Genomic DNA, 22010 nt, shown 5'->3' on the forward strand with positions numbered 1-22010 from the left:
TTTCTTTCCAGAGAGACACAGCGTGCCTTAGTGTGCCATTCAGAAGAGAATCTTAGAAACTTTCCAGATCCTGCCTGTTCTCATTTTCTTGGGTTTCTATATTTGCAACTCACGCTTGTGATGACTGGGTGGGTAGTCAACAGTGAGTGTCTGTGTGCGTGCATGCAGTACCAGAGATTAACCGTGTGGCCACACCTTTGCTTCAGTTTTAGCCTTCTGGGCTTACACAGTCCTGTCTATGTAGCCATCATGGAGACTCACTTGTGTCCAGCAGAGGGCACCCTTCCACTTAGAATCGCAGAGTTCCTTTCCCTCCAGGAACTTAGTTGATTTGGTGGTTGCTGTATTCCCAGCATGTGTTGAAATATCCAAGCTGAGTGCTTTGAGATGTGTCCTTATATTGCCCCGTGCATTTCTACAGATGCAGATGTTTCCTGTGTGGACGAATTGCCCACCGCACCTACGATTCCCCAGTTGGCAGGCAATCTTGTAAGTTGCTACTTCTCTGTTAGTTTCAGTTGTATTTGTTATGTCCTTGATTATATTTGTAGGTAATAAAAGACAGTGTTCTTGAAGAGTGAGGTCTCTTAAGGGGCAACTACTTGACTCCTGCCCATTTTTAAGCATGGACATCCAGCAAACCTTTTCACATACACACTCCTAGCCCTACCGCTGTTGATTTGCTGATACTGACACAGGCAGTCTGGAGGATATATGAGTATCCCTAGTTCTTGCCTTCTGGTGCCGACATGTCGTTTACAGCACAGTAACTCAGTGTTTAGCAGGGTGTGAGCCTTGTGCAGTAAGAGGCTTTAGAACACCTTTGATGATAACTCCTCAGGCCTAGCCCACAACACAAAAAGCAAACATTTGCAGAAGGAAGTAGTAGTCACATTTTAAATGTGCAGGTGACTATATAGGCAGATTCAGGACTTGAACAGTCAGCTATGCCAAATACAGAATGAGGATCCGCTCCTTCAGGCGTACCTCCCTCAGGCATACCACCTGATATTTATTTTAGCTTAACCCCAGAGAGACTGTATGCATCGAGGCTGGTGTTTTCTATGTGGTTTGGGGAAGGATTGTTTGTTTGTTTTTTAGAACCCTCTAGTCATTCGATTGAATTTGTGGGAAAACATTGGAAGACTAGCTGATGGTAAAGCCTGGGCTTGTAGCTCAGTTCAGAGCCCTTGCAGTCCATGACCACTGCCTCTTTCCTTGTGGATGGGGAAGCTGATACTCATAGACTCCATCCCCCTCTCCCATCCCTCTGTTTGTCCCTCCCCTTGGAATCCAACACAGGATGTCAACTGTGCTAGACAGTACTCTGCTGCTGCGCTCATCCCCAGCCAGCGTCAGGACCTGCTTGAAGTCTGCTATCCTTTACCTCCTTGGGATGCTAGGATGGAGAGCCTGGAAGAGTAGATGAGCAAAAGAAAGATCTAGTCAAGGCCAGTCTGCTTTTGTTTGTAAACCACTTTAATCCCCTTCAGTAACCACAGCCCGGAGTTTGCACCCTCAGCCTTTGTTAGGGCTTTCCTAGAACATGTGGACCCCAGCTAAATCGAATCTCATAGTCAGATCTGAGAGGGAGCAGACTTCCTGAAGTCCTAGAAATTAGTATACATTCTGGTCTGTGGTTACAAGTCTCAGCTATATTTCTGCCAAGTTATGAGAGGCATGTGCAGGGGAGCTTGGCACAGGTCCTTTTTTATGAGTGGTGATTTTCTAACAGTTCTCCCGAGCAGCTCTGAAAAGGAAGTGAGAAGGAACCCCGGGGTGAGGGGTGGGGCAGGAGGGTGGCATCAGGCAAGAGCACCCTGGAGAGCGGGAACATGTGAGAGTAAGTCTCACTTTTGTGAGATCACGTCTCTGGTTGGGAACAATTGTACAGGTTGCTGAGGGTCACTGCTCATGCTGACTGGGCCTACTGTAAGTTGTGATAAGAAGCTTCTAAGCTAAGAGTGGGGAAGGAAAGCTAGGCTCTACCCCATGGGCACAGTGGAACTGAGTGGAGAATAGCTGGGCATGTATGGATGCCATAGGTGAGGCCAGCTCAGGGAGGCTGCGGTACAGTGATGGAGCCCCAAATGTATGTAAGTCTTTATATTTCACATTCTGAAAGCTTAGATGCAGTGAGTCTAGTGATAAAAAAGGGGGGGCATTATCAGAAATACAGGAAAATGGATGATATTTGAATAAGATCTGGAGGGAGAGAGACAGAGAATGTGTATGTGTGTATAATATCACTGGCTGGCTTCAAACTTGTAGAGACCCTCATGCCTGTCCTTCCTGAGTAAGTGCTAAGGTGAAAGGTGAATGCAGTACCTTGTTTTTCCTTAAGATAAGGTTGGCTGGAACTCTTTTTTAAAAAAGAATTATTTATTTTATGCATATAAGTACACTGTAGCTGTCTTCAGATACTCCAGAAGAGGGCATCAGATCCCATTACAGATGGTTGTGAGCTACCATGTGGTTGCTGGGAATTGAACTCAGGACCTCTGGCAGAGCAGTTGGTGCCCTGGCTGGAACTCAACCTCCCTATTTCTACCCTCTGAGTGCTGCTCTGTGGGTGCACGCTGTCATACCCTGCTCTGAGCATCCTATGAATTTGATCTTCTGAACAGCCACACAGAGGAAACTGGACAGACTATGGATACACAAACCAAGACTCAGAGAGAGGAATTTGCCCTGCACCACAACTGGTTGTGGTAGAAATGGCATCACAGCCCTACGGTGTCCCTGGCTCCCAGAATGTCCTCTCAGTGGTCACGGGTAGTACCCCAAACCTGACCTAATTAGACCAGTTCTTTTATTCTTCTTACCAAGAATTCAAGTGGTGTCTTACCCTAGACTCCCAGGGGATGAGGGGAGGAAGGACAGTTGCCATGCTCCTAAGTCCTGAACCATCTCATCGCTAGGTGCCCCCAGCTGAGTCCTGTGCTCACTGTTGGGGTGCTGTGGTCTAGAGAAGGTGGGGAGGGGGACTTGCCATGAAGAGAAAAGAGTGAAAGAAGGTGAAAAGATGGATATGAAACTGAGGGGAAGATATTCGCATTCCTTAGGATGAGACAGTGTTTCTGTAAACGCAAGCGTAAGCCACCGCCAGAGCCACCACGGAAAATGCTACGTTGTAATGAATTAAGCATGAACATGGGAGTCAGTTTACAGGGTCACCCTGCTAAATGAAGGTACAGATCTGTTTATCCATAGGTCCCATATCCACAGATCCAAATGAGAGTTTACTGACCACGGACAGACTTCTTTCCTTGTCATTATGCCTGAATAGATAGTTACAGCATTGTGTTAGGGGAAATGACCCAGAGATGGTTTAAAACACATGGCTGGGTGCAGACTGTACACAGGTTCTGAACCATTTTATAGAAGTGCCTTGAGTAACACTAGCTTTTGGCATAGAAGTATGTCCTGCAACCAAGCCCTTGGCTGATGCTAAGGGATGCTAGTCATGGGAAGGCACACAAAGGTAGTGACTCGACTCCGTTCACTACCCGAGGGATCCATCCCTTTCTTGTTGGTGCTGTTAGTGAGACACAAGTCTAGGGGCGCTGTAACCCACAGGTCTCACTCTGCCCTAGCCAGTGACCATGGGTGGGACCAGCATTTGCCATTGTGCCTGTCTGTAAACCTCTGTCTGAGAAGGAGGCAAAGGGCTCACTTGAAGACAATGATGTCATTCAGAGTTCCCTAGGCTTGGTCCTTTGCTGTGTGACGGAGAGAGCCGTGAAGGCTGTGGCTTCCTCCAGCCTGTGCATTCATATTCTTGCTGTGTTATTGTACAGGAACTGGGCAAGTCTAATCTTGCCTTCCCTCACTTCACACTGGGCGAGTGAAGGGCCGTGTGGGTGTGGAGCTCTGCTTTTGTGCTGAGACCGTCTCATTTCTGGAGGCTACCTTTGGTCCTCGGTCTAGACTCAGCTGCTGCCCCTGGGCTCCGTGGTCATTAGTTTTTTGTAGTGTGTGTGGGAAGTGGAGAGGAAGCTGAGCAGTCTTGGAGAGGAGATGGGGGTATGGAAGCAGTTCAACGCCACAGGCTGTATTGGTAAAGCATGGCAGGCTGCCAGGAATTAACTTCTTAATCAGGCAAAGCCCACATAGCCAGTAAGAAAGAGCTGCTTATTGATTGGCAGTTAGCATTAGTATTTGCTTTTCCTGGACAGAGGTGGACTCCAAAGAGTTTAGTTCTTTCTCTGAGCTGGTGCTTGTTGCTTGACCTGGTAATTGTCTTTCCAGATAAACCTTTTAATTAGTTTCAAACATCTGTCACATTAAAGTCTCTGGAGAGCCCTGGAAGATGTCTGGCTCCAGGTTTAGGGACTCTGACTCAGTAAGTCTGAGCTAGAGGCCAGGAACTGCACAGGGTGTCACTGTATAGCCCTTGCTGGTCTGGAACTCACAGAGAGCCACCTGCTTCTGCCTTCTGAGTGCTGGGATGCATTAAGTTATTATTATTTTTTCTTTTTAGAAAGCACATGTGTGTGGTAGGGCATCTGTGAGGGTGTCTTGCTCCATCATTCTCTACCATGTATTCCCTTAAGACAGGCAGCATCTCTCACTCAACCCAGAGCCGGGCTGGCGGGCAACAAGCCCCATGTCGTGTAGCCAGTGCTCTTTCTCACCCGCTGAACTGTCTCCCTGTTAACTTTTCATTTTCATCCTGTAGATTAAGTCCAAAGCCTCTAGCATATGACGCACATGCTCTGTTGCTGAGCTTCATCCACAGGCCCAGGAATGTACATTTATTATCCTCAGTCAAAGAAGGTCAGTAGGTCAGATTTCCCCAATGTCTGCCTCTGGACTGGGCCCCCTTTCTCCCTGCTGTGGCCCAGTTTCATTGTTTGCGGAAGGCTTTATTAGCATCTCTCTGCTTTATTACCTCTTCTGTTCTCATCGCTTCACAGTCACTGGAGTAGGAACCAGGTGCTTAGCTCTGTTTTACAGGGGTGAGGGGGTGGAGAGTTGAGGCGTGGGGAGAAGGTAGGTCACAATGAATCAGAGACAGCTGGGAATTGAAGTGTGGCCCCCGTGACTCTCAAGCCAGGCAATTTCTAGGCTCTTGTTCCTTCAGTTTGTGATTTCATGTTTGATCATAGTCATTCCCTAGGCCTCCACTCATGGTGCTCACAGCTGACTCTGAAGCTTAATGCCAGTGTGCCAAGTTTATGAGCCTGTCATGGTGTGGGACTCACTAGTCCTCTCCTCTCTGTGCTTGCTTGCTTCTATCACTTTGAAACACATTTTAGAGACGGGCCTAGAGGGGGACAGAATAGTGTCTGCAGCATGCTGGACAAGTGCAGGTAGGGTCGAAGGCTGGGGCTTCCTGTGCCTGGCTGGACCCATCAGGGCCTCTGTGAACCCTGGCCAGCCTAGAGCTATCTGTGCCCTCTTGCTTCTGTCTCCTGGGTGTACTTATTTTTTTGAGAGTTGGGGGGACAGGGTCTTACTCTGTAGCCTTGGGTGACCTGGAGCTCACTGTGTAGAGCTGGTGGGTTTCAAACTCACAAAGCCCCACCTGCCTCTCTGTCTTCCTCGTGCTGGGGTTAAAGGCATGAACTCTTTTTTTTTTTTTTTTTTTTCGAGACAGGGTTTCTCTGTGTAGCCCTGGCTGTCCTGGAACTCACTTTGTAGACCAGGCTGGCCTCGAACTCAGAATCTGCCTGCCTCTGCCTCCCGAGTGCTGGGATTAAAGGCGTGCCCCACCACACCCTGCTAAAGGCATGAACTCTTAAACATGGCTGGCTCCATTTTTATTTATTTTATTTATTTATTTATTTAAGATTTATTTATTATATGTAAGTACACTGTAGCTGTCTTCAGACACTCCAGAAGAGGGAGTCAGATCTCCTTACAAGATGGTTGTGAGCTACCATGTGGTTGCTGGGATTTGAACTCAGGACCTTCGGAAGAGCAGTCGGGTGCTGTTACCCGCTGAGCCATCTCACTAGCCCTGATCCATTTTTAAAGACAAAAACCCAAAAATCCTGAGAACTCAGTCTAATTATTAAACGTTACTTAAATTTTCAAATATAAACCACTATTATGTTCTTTTTAAACTAGTCTTTATACAGCTACAAAACCAGGTTTACAAGTCAAATACACATGAAGCCACAAGACCAATATTATTAAAATCAATAATGTTGATAGTTTTGTAATTCAGTATGACAAATGTGTCTGACACCAAAGCTAAGCCACACTTTGGGATTCTGGGCTTGTCGGCCCAAGCTCGTCTTCTTTAGGGTTTGCCCTTCTCACGCCTCCAGTTTCTCCCTTTTCCTACCACATTTAGAGCCATTGAGACTGTAATTGCATGGTGCCCTCTGCCTTCCATTTTGTGCACAAAAACATATTTTTCATTTTAGCCTCCACCTCTGTTCATTTCTTAGGAGCCAGAACAATGGAAGCTGTGCTGAAACTCACACAAATATGGGTGCTGAAATCCTTCGCAGGGCTGATTTGGGTAGTCCCTGGGGGCCAGCTAGATGGCTCAATGCATAAAGGCGTGTGTCACCAAACCTGACAACCAGAGTTCCGTTACTGGAACCCACTTGGTAGAAGTAGATAACCTGCTCCGTAAGCTGCCCTCTGACTACACTTGGTCAGTGGCTCATGTGTGTACATACCACACATACACAGTTTTTGAAATTAAAAAAGATAGCCACCCCAGCAGTCCAGCCTTAAGTAAGTGAATCTAAAAGTTATCAAAATAAAACGAGAGTCTTTAAGCATTCATTCGTGGACAAAAGTTAAAAAACAAAAAAACAAACCCCAAACTGAAGTCTGTTGGTTTTCAAGCTTTGACTATGAAAGGCTAACTATTCCTACTTCCTAGGAGTCCCATGCTTTAAAAAGAAAGAAAAAAAAACAAAAACAAAAACAACTTACCTTCTAAGTTGCATTTATTAATGACAATTTCCTTAAGGCACAAAATAGTTGCTGAGAACTTGTGATAGCTGAGCAGAGCTACCAATCTAAGTTGCTTATATCTAAGTTGAAAAGAGAGATAGTTACTTTATGCGGTTCCATAGGGGAAGTGGAACCTTTTTCCATTAAGTCCTGTGTGAAAAGGCCCAGGACCACCTCCTCCTGGGGTCCTTTAGGGTGACTCCTGGATGTTTAGGGAAGCCAGTTTACACCTGCACTGAACTGGGGAGAATAAAACTGGGCCCAATTATGTTAGGTTGTTGTGCTTCTTGGTAAAGAAGGAAAAAAAAAAAAAAGAGAAGACAATACAACAGAAGGCGCCATTCCAATACCACACTGAAAAGAAACACAAAAACAAGAGAGCAGCATGTTTTGAACAGCTTGAGTGGAAAAAATATTGACTGGGGAGTTTGGACAGCACTGTTCATTTTCTCTCACCGCCCTCATTATTTGTCTTAAGGAGCAGGAGCCAGCCACGATTCTGGCAAACAGGCCAGAGGAAGGTGTGTGTGTGTGTGTGTGTGTGTGTGTCTGTGTAGAGGCTTGTCGCCCAGGGGGAAATTAAGACCAAGACCCAGTGGCTCAGGGCCAGCAAGAAACCGGGGGTGGGGTGGGGTGGGGTGGGGTGGTGGGTGGGGGTGGCGGAGGAGGTGCTAAAGCTTCTTCCTTCTGGCCTGTCTTTGAGTTCTACTGAGGCTCCGCACCCATCACTAAGGCCACTCTCCTTCAGAGCACAGCAAGCAGACGATGAATCCCTGCCCTTGTTTCTTTCGGCTGGGGAAAGGATGCAGGGGTTCCATTGGTTTTTTCGGCCCGCCCTTCTTCTGGAGTTCAGACCTCCAGTTCCAGCAATGGGGGTCAGGCCGGAGCCGCCACGCGCAGGGAAAAAACTTGACTCCATCGGTTCCTTGGGGCCGGCGGATTGGATTTAGCCCCGCCTGTTTGTGTGTGGGGCGTGGCCTGGGCGTGGGGCGTGGCCTGGGTGCTGGGCGTGACCTGGGCACGGGGCCTTCGGCGGCGACCAGCCAGAGGAGGAAGAACATGGCGGGCGCAGCGGGGCCAGGGGCCGGTCCGGGGGCAGCGGGCGGAGATGGAGACGATTCGCTCTACCCGATTGCGGTTTTAATCGACGAGCTCCGCAACGAGGACGTGCAGGTACTAGGCTGGGCTGCGGAGCCGAGGCGAGGGCGGAAGCGCACATGGTAGGGCAGCGGGAAGGCCGGCTCTGCCGTGGGGGCGACCCCGGGGTGGCAGTGTCGTATTCAGCTCCGGGACGGGTCGGGACGGAGGCGTGGGGCGGCGGGTCCGCGGTGGTCCGTCTCAGCCCCGGCTGCCCTCCTCCGACCCTCTAGGGTGGTGGCGTCTCTCTGCCCCCGGCCGTGGGCGGGGAACCAGTTCGCGCCTCGGGTGGGCGAGCGCAGGCGGGTTGCGGGGCCGCCGGGAGCGGAGGAGCGGCCCCGGGCCCGGGTTCCCTTTGAAGTGGTGCGGAGCGTCCGTCGGCGGGCGAACTAGCTGGGCTGGTTGGGTGGAAAGAGCGCCGCGGCTGATTAACCCAGATGAGTGGTGCATCAGTTGTGATAGAACTTTTCCCTGAAAAGGGAGGAGTTGTGCTTAACCGTTTCTTTCACCTGCTTCTCTCCGTCCAGAGTTCTCTCTTTTCAGAACCTCTCACTGTCCGCGTGTTTTCATTCATTCATTTCTTCCCCGGCCCTTCAGTGTTCTTCCTAAGATAGCTTCTGGCTAATGACGTGTAAACGGTCCGTGAGTTTTCCTAGTATTAAGGTCTAAGTGAAAGGTTCAGTCATCAGTATACTGTGTCCCAGCATCTCACCTATTTCCTTCTTTGACCTGAATTGCAACCATCTCTTTGCTTTGTTCTCCCTCCCACTTTGTTTTTAAAGCTCCGTCTCAACAGTATTAAGAAGTTATCAACTATTGCTCTAGCACTCGGGGTAGAAAGGACTCGAACGGAACTGCTGCCTTTTCTTACAGGTATGTGTCCTTTGAAAGAAACACGCTCCAGTTTCTATTGGCTTTCAAACTTTTTATTTTTATTTTTTTTAGTTTGTTACCTAGAGTAGTTATAAGTATTAGACTAAGCTGATGCCTTCTGCAAGGTGTCTAGAAATGCTACATATAGTCAGATATACTCAAACATAAACCGTGTAGCTAGTGGGACGGTGATTGATGTGAAATATGGATTTCCTTTTAAATGATTTCTGTGCATTGGTGTTTTGCCTGCATGTGAAAGTGTCAGATCCCCTGGAACTGGAGTTATAGGCAGTTGTTTAGTTGCCACGTGGGTGCTGGGCATTGAACCCTGCTTCTCTGGAAGAGCAGCCAGTGCCCTTGACCACTGAGCCTTCTCTCCAGCTCCAGGATATAAGTTTCTTAAAATTGTGTGAAACATTAAGGAAGACTTGTGATTTAGAGAGGGAGGAAAATGCTTTTAGGATTATAGTTGCACCAGCTCTGTGAGTGCCTGCTCAGTGGTACTTGCCCCCGTGGTAACCAACTGTTGTTATTTTTAGATACTATTTATGATGAAGACGAGGTGCTGTTAGCTCTTGCTGAGCAGCTGGGAAATTTCACTGGCTTGGTGGGAGGTCCTGACTTTGCCCACTGTCTGCTGGTGAGTACTTTTCTATGGTCTACGCTCACTCTAGAACTTTGTAGGATCAACAGTGATAGGCACACTGCAGCGTTTTATGCAGACTTCCTATGGGCAGATGGTAATAACGTGGTTGAGTGAATAATGTAGACACTTTAATAATAATAATGACTCCGATCTTATCAGCTGAATGTAAGCTTATTTCTGCCCCTGTAGACTTATTAGTTCAGAGATGCAGAGGGAAAGAACTTGATTAGGTTTTCCCCCTTTTCTTTTGTTTGTATTTTTTGAGACAAGGTCTTGTTATGTAGCCTTGGTTGACTTTGAAGTCTATATAGAACAGGCTAGCTTTGAACTCATAGAGATCCTCCTGCCTCTGCCTCCAGAGTGCTGAGATTAAAGGTGTGTACCACTATGCAGATGAAGTAGACCTTAAAGGATGAGTAGAAACTGGCGGCTGACAAGGCAGGGCTGTCTGATGAGGAGTTTAACCACTGTGTATTCAGTGCTGGCTCCCATGGTTCCTAGCTCTATCTTGATGGTTCTGTAGAACTCCAGACATAGATGGAGAAGAGGTAAGTGGAGACTTGTAGAAATCACAACAGATTTATATACAGGTTGTCATTTTCCCCTCTTTTTGAGTCATCACTAGCTACCTAGCTATGCAAGGCCCGCCTAGAAGATTGCTTTGATTTTAGTACTGCTAGAGGTTGAAGCCTGGGCCTTTGCATGCCAGGTGAGTGTCCCTTCACTGAGCTACAGCCCAGCAGGAGAGGGCCTCCTTAAGTCCTCTTCCCCCTTCACTTCTAAGCTGTGAGTCTTGCCGACATTGCATCTATCCCAGGTCAGTCTTGCACGTGCATTCATGTGCACTTGTCCCTGGCTAGTAACATTGTTTTGGGGCTTCTGTCCTTGGACTCCTTTGTTTCCTTGCAGTAAGTCAGAAAACTCTTCTGCCACACTTCATTACTTCATTACTTCATTACTTCATTACTTCATTACTTCATTACTTCATTACTGCCATGTTGTCATGCTGAGGCTCATGCTGAGGCTCATGCTGAGGCTCATGGGGCCAGGCAACCATGAAGTGAACCCTTGAAACTGAACCAGAATAAATCCTTTGTTTCTGTTAGCTATTTGGGTTCACAGCAATGAAAAACTCATTATATACACACATGTTCCTCTTGGTAACTTCATTCCATACACATTGGTCTTTCTGTTCCTTATAAACCCAGCTCATTGTTGCCTTAAGACGTTGGCTGTAGACGTTATCTTCAGAGAGATGCTATTTAGAGTTTTTCTGTAGTGGAGTCCATATAAGTCAGACAACTCCATTTTGTATCTGAGAGGCCTGGCCTGTCACAACCAGCCCTTGCCCATCACCCTGTTCTAATTTGATGTCTCCCCCATTAGAATGTAGGCTCCCTTAGAGCAAGGCATCCCGTGTGCTCATTCCTTCTGGATCCTTGGTGTTATGGCACAACAGTATTCATCGATGGCTTGCAGCTGTGAAGCTTGTTGGGTTCAGAGCTGCATGAGCGTGAAAAGCTGGGCTAGTGAGCAGACACAGTCATCAGGGCTCAGAGAAGGGCACTGGGAAATAGGCAGAATTCAAATGAAGGGACAACTCATAAGGCATTTCCTGGAGTTTGGCCATCTCCTGCGATGGTGCTAGAATATGTCGCAGTAGGCAGGGGACAGCTCATGAAAGACTGCCTAGTAAGAAGCCGTGTCTTTTCGGTGGACCTTTGACCCACTGAAAAGACACCCTCTAGGAAAGCACAAAGCTCTCTACTTTTTTGAACCGGAGTCCTGACCCTCTTTCTCGCTCAGTCTGCTGTGGAGTTTTGTTCTAATCTCACAGCTTTAGCTTCTGCCAAGTCACCTGGGATCAAATACAAATTTTTAGAAAGGCAGCTAGATGTTCAGAGAAGCAGCAGCCTGTTTCTGCTGTCCACCAGGCTGTGCACATCAGGTTACTGACGGGCTTGACCTTGAACCTCTTGTCTTTTTTGTCTCTGGATCTGCAAGACCACCCCCATCTCTGCATTTGTTTTTGACTGTTCTTTGGCTCATGGAAAGATTCTGAATGTATTTGGGGGGAAAAATGGTGTTGTAGTCAGCTTTGTATTGGTTGGGAAAATAGGTGCTCTTGAGCTTACACCTGCAGGAATGGTAGGATGGTGCAGGGAAGGGCATGAACTCTGTAGCCTGGCAAGAAATGATCATGCAGTGTGGCCCCCACGCTTGGCCATAGTTTTTGGACTTGTTCCTAAGGAAACAGCACGTTCCTTTCTCAATGTGGCTGCATTCATTTAAACGCCCCCTCCAAATAATAGTAATTCTGTGTCAAGTCTCTTCCACAGTGTCATTTGTAGACACCATCTGGGAATTGCCATCTGGGACATTCGATCTTGGCTTTTCTACAGAAGTCGTGTCTTCAGGTTGGCCACACCATATGTTATCACTGTGTGAACTGAAAGTAACCATTTGGTATGATGTAGTTAACATTCTGGTTACATGTCCTGTTTCCCTTCAGTCACATAAAAGGTGACAATCTGTGTCTAACCTGATTTAATAAGTTGTCATCTCTGGTTTTCCTCTTTGATCTTCGCAGCCTCCTTTGGAAAGTTTGGCTACGGTGGAGGAGACTGTCGTTCGAGACAAGGCTGTGGAGTCGCTGAGGCAGATCTCACAGGAGCACACTCCCGTTGCCCTTGAAGCTCATTTTGTGCCTCTGGTGAAGCGCCTGGCTAGCGGGGACTGGTTCACCTCGCGCACGTCTGCATGTGGCTTGTTCAGTGTTTGCTACCCCAGAGCTTCAAATGCTGTCAAGGCAGAGATTCGACAGTAAGAGTAGTTTCTAGTGTTGGGATTATTGGGGACTCTCAGAGCAGGGTTTGCCCGGTGCTCAGTTTCCAACTGTGCTTCATGTGAGGCTAGTGGGGTTGATGATGCTTTTCCGTGTAGTTGTATACACTGATGGCTTATTTTGTTCGTGTGTGTGTGTGTGTGTGTGTGTGTGTGTGTATCGCATGTGCGCATGTGTGTATGTATTTCATGTAAAAGCCTCTGGTGTTGATCCTCGGGTACCTTTCTTCTTTTCTTTGAGACAAGGTTTCTCATTAGCCTTGAATTCACTTCATAGACTAGCCTACCTGGCCCGCACACATTTGGGGATCTGCCTGCATCTGCCTCCCATCTTGCCCCCTCTGGGGTTATAGGCATGGCCACTGTGCTCAGCTGTTTAAGTAGGTCCTGGGGAGGGTGGAAGGTAGGCCTTTTCCTGACTAAGCTGTTTTTCCAGTCCTTTCTTTACACTGTGAGTAGAAACCTTGTCCTTGATGTTTATAAAAGAGAGATTTTAAAGGCTCTGTGTTGCACTTGGTACGCGCTTACCCACGTGTTTGACAGGAAGCACCTTATTTTATGCTGCAGGCACTTCCGTTCTCTCTGCTCGGATGATACACCAATGGTGAGACGTGCTGCTGCTTCCAAATTGGGTGAATTTGCAAAAGTTTTGGAATTAGACAGTGTGAAAACTGAAATTGTTCCATTGTTCACGAATCTGGCTTCAGATGAACAGGTAACTGGAGACCTTTGACGCGAATGTAGGGTTGATTTGCAGCCTTGGTACTCACTTCTGACCTGGAGTTTCTTTCTTAGCGAGGCCTGACTTTTCTTTGTTAGTAGCTGTTCGGAGGAAGAGTTAGAGATGAATTGGGTTGCATAACTAGGAAGCCAGGGCTGTCTCAGGGACAGGTGTCTTTCAGAATTGTGGGCTGTATTATGTATGGAGATGAAGCACTTCCTGCAATTCTGACTTTGTTAATTTCTGCACTAAAGTATGGTTGTACTATACACAATAGTGATCTTAAATCCAAGGGTCTGGGTTTCCTTGGTGTAGAAATGATAAAAATCGGGAACTCCTAAATTACTTAATACAGTTGTTTCTCAGTACAGAGAATGGGGATGGTCCTAGGATCATGTAGGGCTGTTTATCTTAGAGTTCAGTTTCCATATATAAAATGGTATGGTATTTGCCACTGTTTGTACACATCCTCCTGTGTACTTACTCTAAGTCACCTTTAGATAACTTGCAATGCCTAATTCAATGTAAACCACGGTTGGGGAGAAGGCTAATCTTTAAAGGTGATAGCTGCCCATGCCTGAGGACCTGTGTCTGATACCCAGAGCCCATGTAGAAGACTGGCTGTAGTGGTCCTCATCTGTAACCCAGCCTTCCTACAGAAAGGTGGGAGACAGAGGTAGGAGAATCACCCTGAGACTCATGGGCCGTCCAGCCTGGGTGCACAGGGCAGCAGCAGCAGCAGAAACAAGGGAGACCCTGATTCAATAAGGTGGAAGGCAAAAACCAAATCCGGAAAGTTGCCCTCTGACCTTCACAGAGGTGCTGTGGTATGCATGACCCACACTCTCTCACATAAACACAGTAGATAAATAAAAACAAAACAAAATATAATGTAAATGATCTATAAATAGTTTTACTATTTTTTTCTAAGGAATAGTGACAAGAAAATGTTTGTATGTGTTTAGTACAGATTAGAAAATAATTCCCAAATATTTGTGATCCCCGGTTGGAATTCATTGATGTGGAGGAACCACGGACATGACTGTCTCTTGCTCGCAGCCTGTTTTCAGTGGCTACGTGTGTTATGGAATTAGGTTCTCCTAGGAGCCCATGACACAGATACTCAAGGGAATGGAAGCCCAGCTAGTTTCTGAGGCTTGTTCAAGGCTATCTTTAGCTAGTTGAGTATACATAGGCTCCAGCTACAAGTTTCTAAGTTTATAATTTGAACATTGGCAGTAACGTTGCTGAGTACAGAGATGCCATGCGAGCATGGCGGGTTCCTTGTGTTGGACTAGGCAGGCTTAGCGTCCTTATTTGGAATTAAGCTGGTTATATTTCCCATGACATAATTTGACATTTTCTTTTGTCTTCTATACTTCCTGTTTGCAGATTTTTTTTGATGAAGGACAGCCAGGGTCATATAGTTCCTGTAAAACTCTGCTCCCGTGCTCCAAAAGCAGCCAGAGTATGGGGACCAGTGGGCACGAAACTCCCCCAGTCCTAGGTGGGAGCTGGCCGTGAGCTTTGGAACTCAAAAAATATTCAGTGCTTTGTTAAGAAATACAAATACACTGTGCTCCCTCTGAGTACTTATAGAAGACCTGCTCATGGATTGCTCATGGACAGAAACATTTATTAAGTACCTACATAGAATACCTGCATATGTAAGGCACGGTTCTAGTGTTAAGTGTTACAGGTATACAGGGGTCTGGCTCTCATGGAACATGAATATATATACATATATATAAACTTTTTTTTAAAGATTTATTTTGTATATGTGAGCACACTGTTGCTGTCTTCAGACACACCAGAAGAGGGCATCGGATCCCATTACAGCAACCACATGGTGGCTCACAACCATGTAGTTGCTGGGACTTGAACTCAAGACCTCTGGAAGAGCAGTTAGCGCTCTTAACCTCTGAGCCATCTCTCCAGCCCGGAACTTATATTTTAATGGAGAAAAGCAGACATGATAAAAATTAGGCCTGAATGTTATACAAATAAATGAAACATAATAGAGCACTGGCTGCTAATCGGTGCCGAACTCTGAAGAAGCGACAGGTAAGCGAGAGACAGTGTTGTCGGTAAAGAGAGGACATGGGCTAGAAAAACCAACCTTGGAACATGGAGGTTGAAAGAAGCCAGTGAAGACAGGAGTGGAGAAGGAAGGGTGGAGCAGATCACTAGCCAGCGAAGACTGCAGTTTTGATTTTTTTTTTTTTTTTTTTTGATTCAGTGAGGCTCTAGAAGATTTGGAGAAGAGAGGTGTGGCGTGTAATTTACATTTCTGAAAGGTCATTCTGGCTTGTGTGTGGAAACAAACTTGGAGGGATAAGAATAGAAAGAGAAGGCAGGGTAGGTGACATTGATAGGAACCAGGCAAGTGGTGAGGGCGCTTTGTTTGTGTGTGTGTGTGTGTGTGTGTGTGTTCCGTACTATTACATAGACAGTGATTTCTTGCCCCAGGTTTTCTTTGATGCTCATCCGATTATATGTCTAAAGTTTCTCTTTATCTGCTTTTCCTAAGTCTGAAGTCAGAACTCCTAATGTCTAACTGAGCTTTAAGTTTGTGTGTCCACTTACTCAGAAGACATTCAAGTGTCCCACTTGGCATTTGGCAGCTTTATAAACAGACAGCAAGTTAGCTCCCTGCCTTTCCAACTCCCCACTGCTGTGTCTTACTAGGCTTCCTTATCTCAGTGTGAGTGTCAGCACTTGAGCCTGACTTTGTTATTCGGCTGTCACCCGCTTCCTGTTCTATGTTGCCCCTTACTGCCCCATCTCATGCTGCTATGGTCAGTGATGAGCTGGCAAGAGATTTCAAGATGATTTCCCTTGTCCTTTAAATTCTTCAAATATGTCATTAAGTACTTATGCAAGGATAATTTCTCAACTCCTTATTATAATAAGGCTTTGAATATAGCATTTTTTTAAAAAAATAATTAGTCTTTATATGAGATTTGCATCATTTCAGAACCCATGGAAAGGTGGGAGGAGAAACCTGACTCCAGGATGGTGTCATGCTCTGACCCCACACACATTATTTACATGCAATAAATAACATTTAGAACATCTTTTTAAATCTTACTTAATAAAAACTTGGTGCTGTAGTCAAGATAATTTAAACGAAATGCCATTTGTGGAACTTGGTGTAGTCAAGATAATTTAAACGAAATGCCATTTGTGGTTTTCACATGCCAGTCTGGGCAAAGGAAGAGCTGATGCAGCCATTTGAAGACATAAAGCCACAGCAGCACATGTGGCAGCTGTCTTAGTTAGGGTGGCTGATGCTGCAATGGGACAGCCACGACCAAGAAGCAAGCTGGGGAGAAGGGGTGATTTGCCTTCCATTTCCGCCTCATGGTTCATCATTGAAGGAAGCCACAACGGGAGCTCAGACAGGGCAGGAGCTGGTGCAGAGGCCTTGGAGGGGTACTTGCCCCCTCCCTGTGGGCTTTCATCCCACACGGCTTACTTAGCCTGCTTTCTTCAAGAACCCAGGACAACCTGCCCAGGTTTAGCACCGTCCACAATGGGCTTGCCCTTCCCCGTAAGTCATTAATTAAGAAGGTGCCCTGGAGGCTTGTGAACAGTCTGATGATGTGGAGGCATCTTGTCAATTGAGGCTCCCTCCTCAGGAATGACTCTAGTTTATGTCATTAGCCACCACAGTGGTCTCTCTCCCCTGCCTTCTGAAGTAGCACCTGTGACAGCAGTCTCACACCGCACTCAGTGTGCCCTTTCAGCAAACTGACAAATGGAATGTTTTTCTCCTTAGGACTCTGTGCGCCTGCTAGCCGTGGAAGCCTGTGTTAGTATTGCCCAGTTACTGTCTCAGGATGACCTGGAAGCCTTGGTAATGCCTACACTTCGGCAAGCAGCAGAAGATAAATCCTGGCGGGTTCGATATATGGTGGCTGACAAATTTTCAGAGGTAAAATGCACTGGCATTTCAAGTATTAACCTCAGACGCACTTACCCCACAGAGTTTCTATCGGACACAGCTTACAAATTCTGTTGAGTGGTTGTAAACTAAAAAAAAAAAAGTAAGAGAGCCTGCTTAATCTTTCCATTTTGGTTACAGCATGGTTTTGATGATTGTACTATTTTTTGTTTTTACTATTTTGTTAGTATACATTAAACCTGTATAAATTGTTTTCCAGCTCCAGAAAGCAGTGGGCCCTAAAATTGCACTTAGTGACCTCATCCCCGCCTTCCAGAGCCTCCTCAGAGACTGCGAAGCTGAAGTCCGAGCAGCCGCTGCCCACAAAGTAAGAGGTGAGACTGGCCATGGAGAGATGTATAAACCAGGGGGAGATGAGGCCATGCAGCAGCATTTCCACCCACTCTGATGCATTTGTCATGTTAGGAAGTTTGGCATAGTTTTGGTTTATAAGATACTGCAGACGGATGGCACCAGCATGGCCGGTGGCCCCGTCAGATGAAGCTCCTGTCCCATAGCTTAGGTGAGGAAGGCCTCCAGGCTATGTGTGAGGACCAGGCTTACTGTCCCCCCTGCCCCCCCCCCCCTTGCTTTATTTGCTCAGACTGACTTGACTTGGACTGCTGGAAAGATCTGGGTAATTGTCTTTGGCTCCTTGACAGCATTCCACTTTCCATTTCTGTTTCAGAACTTTGCGAGAACCTGCCTGCTGAAGGTAGAGAGGCTGTAATTATGAATCAAATCCTGCCCTATATAAAGGTGAATGTGACTTCATTTTATTTTGCTTATTCCATTGATTTTGCTTACCCTACCTATGAAGGAAGAGGCATAAATGAATCCCATACATAACATTTGTGGAAATGTTTAGAGTTGCTTTGTGCATGTCGCCCTTGTAAAGCTTTTGGACGCATAGCTGTTCCTGCAGACGGCTGGGTCAGCTGCGGGGCTGGCTGGTGTTGCTGTGGACTCCTTGGGAGGTGGTGTGGGGGCTCTTGTTGTCTTTAATTTTTATTCTGTTTTAGGAATTAGTGTCTGATACCAACCAACATGTCAAGTCAGCGCTAGCTTCTGTAATTATGGGATTATCTACAGTTTTGGGCAAAGAGAATACCATTGAACATCTTCTGCCTCTGTTTTTAGCTCAGTTAAAGGATGAGGTGAGTTTGGGTATGAATCCTTTTGCTTTGATATAATTGATTTGATATGATTTTATTTCTTTTTTTTTTCTTTTGGGTTTTTTGAGACAGGATTTCTTTGTGTAGCCCTGGCTGTCCTGGAACTTGCCGCCTTGTAGACTAGACTGGCCTTGCACTTAGAGATCCACCTGCCTCTCTCTGTCTCCCAAGTGCTGGGACTAAAGGGACTGTAAAGCTTTGGTTTGGTGATTTTACTAAAATAGGACCCAAAGCGTAAAGATGGGGGGAAAGTCATAGTTTAGATATTTGACAATCCTTCTGTTTGGGTGTAGGGTAACAGGTTTCCCCAAAAATGGGCACAAGGACTAATTAAAAACAAACCCAACTGGGAGCATGCCTTTAATCCCAGCACTCTGAAGGCAGAGGCAGGGGGATCTCTGAATTCAAGGCCAGCCTGGTCTATAGATTAAGTTCCAGGAGAGCCAGGGTTACCTAGAGAAACCCTATCTCTAAAACCAGAGGGGCTGGAGAGGGAGGGAGCCGCAGTTAACAGCACTCGCTAGGTCTTGATTTGGTTTCCAGCACCTACATGGCAGCTCCCAACTGTCGGTGGCTCTAGTTCAGGGGTTCTGATGCCTTTTCTGGTCACCGCAGGCACCAGGCACACACACAGTACATAAACATGTTCGTGCAAAACAGTCATGAAATAAGTAAGTCCTAAGACCATCCAAGAAATACCTATTAAATGTTTTATATTATAGTTACTGATTACTTATATTTAAAGCTCATATATCTTTGCTTAAACTATATCTTTTTTATTTAAGTTTAAAGTGTAGCTTTAGATATTAACATTTATTGGCTGGAGATTTGGCTCAGCAGTTAAGAGCCTGTTGCTTGTAGAGGACTAGAGCTCCAAAACTGTTCGTAACTCCAGCTCCAGAGGGTCCAACTTCCTTGCTGTCCTTTGTGGGCACACACACACATGGGCACATGTATACTTTACACAGACAGTACATGCATACAGATGAAAAATGTAACAGTGCCAGGCATGGTCTGAGAGCTTTGGATATGCCATTAGCTGTAACTGCCACAGTGGGCTTTGGGCTTGGTTCCTCCCAGTGTAGAGGAAGGCAAGCCCAGGGAATAAGATGGCTGCGGTCTCCATGCAGCCGCAGAGCTGGATCTTAGGGCCTGGGCCCTTTACCATCTCATAGACTTTGTGCTTACTTATTAATTACAAGTCTGAAAACCTTTCTTATTATGTGAGTGAGTGTGCACTCGTGTGCACATACAGGGCTCAGAGGCTGTCTCTGTGCAGTCCCTTCTCTCCATCCACCTTTATATGAGTTCTGGGGATCGAATCCTGGTTGCTAGGTTTGTGAGGCAAGCCCCTCTTTCTGCTAAGCCATATCTTGCCTATCAATTTGTTAATTGATTTTTAACTTAGTGTACAATCTCCTGTAGATGGTACAGGCTTTTACTGACTTTGTGGCTAAGGTCAGTGACATTGTGTCTTGGATTATCTGTGACTTAGCATTAAGGATCTCCCTCTGCAGTAGCCTTTCTGCAGTTCTGCTGCTTGAGTCCAGGGCTCTGTGCAGCCTTTCCTACTCAGCCACACCACAGCTTACCCCCACCTGTTAAAGCCTGAGCCTGTACTTTCTTTTTTTAAAATATTTATTTTATTTGTTTGTTTGTTTATTTTCAAGACAGGGTTTCTCTGTATAGCCCTGGCTGTTCTGGAACTCACTCTGTAGACTGGGCTGGTCTCGAACTCAGAGATCTGCCTGCCTCCACTGCCCAAGTGCTGGGTTTAAAGGTGTGCACCACCATCTAGATTAGTACTTTTTAAATTTAATATTCTGTTTCGCACTTTCTATTTTCTCATGGCAGGAGACTACTGGGCAAAAGAGTCAATTTTCACATGTAGTCTCTGGGGCTTGTGTGTTTATAGTGTCCAGAAGTCCGTTTAAATATCATCTCCAATTTGGATTGTGTGAATGAAGTGATTGGAATCCGTCAGCTCTCTCAGTCCCTCCTTCCGGCCATAGTGGAACTGGCTGAAGATGCCAAGTGGAGGGTCCGCCTGGCCATCATTGAGTACATGCCGCTGCTGGCTGGCCAGCTGGTGAGTACCTGTGCTTTGCCATGGTTTTAGGGTAGTTTTAATTTTCAGTGGTCCATTATGGCCTAACAGGTGTGTGGTGCAGAAACAGTCACCTTGCCGCCTCCTCACGATGAAGGTGTAGAGTGTGCTTCTGTGATAGGAATGTTGTATTATTTAAAACCTATATAACTTAAGGACTGGTGTATGGAAGGGAAAATACAGTTTCAGGATAAGTTGGTTTGGCTTTTTGTTAGACTCTGTCCTAAGGAAAATGAATTTAGGAGCATTTTTTCTGCATCCTGATGAAAAGTTGAGGATCCACTACACAGGGCTTCTGGATAAAGGTGTCACACTATCTGCTGTTCTCTGGGTTCATTATTAGTTTAGTTCTGGTAGATATGACTAATTCAAATTTCAAAGCAGACTTTACTGCCACACCTTTCCCTTTTCCTCAGTAGGCGAAGACAATGGCAAGCTTGATCACCGCCGTGCCCCTGTGGTAGCTCTTAGACAGCTAACTGTGTGGTGTGGTTTCCAGTGGCTTCGAAGCGCTCGCTATTAGGTAGACACTTGGCATTTCCTACCAGGTGGACGAAGGAAGACCTGAGTGATTCTCAGTGCTCACCTATCAGTTTGCTGCTGACATTTCTGTATTTTGCCTCCACCCCAGGGCCCCGCCCACCCAAAGACCCATTTCCACTCCTTTCATGTCACAGCACCATGCTCATGTTTTCTTGACCACTGTACAATATTACTAATTTGGGTGGCTATTGAGCATGTGCCTTGTAGATGACCATAGCATTGCGTTTTATCAAATCAGAATTCTCTGTTTCTCAAATGAAGGGCAAAGATCCTAACTTATCTACGTGTCAAGTGACATCACCATGCTTCTCCACCATCCAGTCCAAGTGGAGGGGTCATTTTCTGTTCCTTAGTCATCTTCTGTGCCACTGTCTGGAGTAGAAAGCAGTGGTGGCTAATGATGGGTTTGCTAGGCTGGGAAACAGCTCTGTGGAAGGAGGTGGATGGTGTTTACCGTCTCTGGGAACTCTCCAGGGCTGCCAGCAGTGTACAGAACAGGGCGGAAAGAAGACAGATGGCTTTCTGGCCGGGGCAACATCCCTCAGGCATGGACACTGGCTGGGGCGGCATCCCTCAGTCACGGACACTGGCTGTCAGTCATGGACACTATCTTTCTTGAGATTTACTTCTTAAGATTTACTCTGTGTGTGTGTGTGAATGTTTTTTCTTGTATATGTATATGAAGCATATACATGCCTGGTACCTGTGAAGGCCAGAAGAAGTCTCTAGAACTGGAGTTACAGACAGTTGTGAGCTGCCATGTAGGTGCTGGGAACCAAAACCAGGCCTTCTGTAAGAGCCTCAAATGTTCTTGATGGCTGAGCCAACTCTCTTGCCTCAATAGATGTAGTCTTAGTTTTTCTTTTTGTGTAAACTTTTGGTCAATTTATAAAATTTTCTCAGGACTCTCCAGCCCGGCTCGTAGGCCTGCTGAGTGAATAGAGTTAAACCGCAGACTGTCTGAGGAGATGACAGGAACTCCTCAGTCTGGAATACAGTAGGAGTCTGAGGGCGAAGTGCCTGCCAGGATTGGTCAGGCAGGGTGAAGCTGTCCTGGGAAAAGCACAGAACCCTGGTCAGGAAGGTCTCAGACTTGA

The 22010-nt window shown here is 46.4% G+C and overlaps 1 protein-coding gene across 4 annotated transcripts in view; it reads left to right on the plus strand.

The window, feature by feature from the left end:
* Positions 1-424: 424 nt before the first annotated feature.
* Positions 425-22010, plus strand: part of Ppp2r1b (protein phosphatase 2 scaffold subunit Abeta) — a 41969-nt gene continuing 20383 nt past the window's right edge. The window contains exons 1-10 of one of the 4 annotated variants that reach the window (XM_029543764.1): positions 425-489; positions 8841-8931; positions 9471-9571; positions 12168-12400; positions 12989-13136; positions 16924-17079; positions 17309-17423; positions 17777-17847; positions 18111-18245; positions 20179-20352. In XM_029543764.1, coding sequence (XP_029399624.1) covers positions 13023-13136; positions 16924-17079; positions 17309-17423; positions 17777-17847; positions 18111-18245; positions 20179-20352 — 765 coding nt within the window. In that variant the 5' untranslated portion in view covers positions 425-489; positions 8841-8931; positions 9471-9571; positions 12168-12400; positions 12989-13022. Of the gene's footprint in view, positions 490-7871; positions 8095-8840; positions 8932-9470; positions 9572-12167; positions 12401-12988; positions 13137-16923; positions 17080-17308; positions 17424-17776; positions 17848-18110; positions 18246-20178; positions 20353-22010 lie in introns of those variants that run through there. The other 3 variants (XM_021207721.2, XM_029543765.1, XM_021207725.2) reach the window with 3 other exon arrangements.

Source organism: Mus pahari, chromosome 10, assembly GCF_900095145.1.
Source record: "Mus pahari chromosome 10, PAHARI_EIJ_v1.1, whole genome shotgun sequence".
In the NCBI taxonomy this organism is placed as follows: domain Eukaryota; kingdom Metazoa; phylum Chordata; class Mammalia; order Rodentia; family Muridae; genus Mus; species Mus pahari.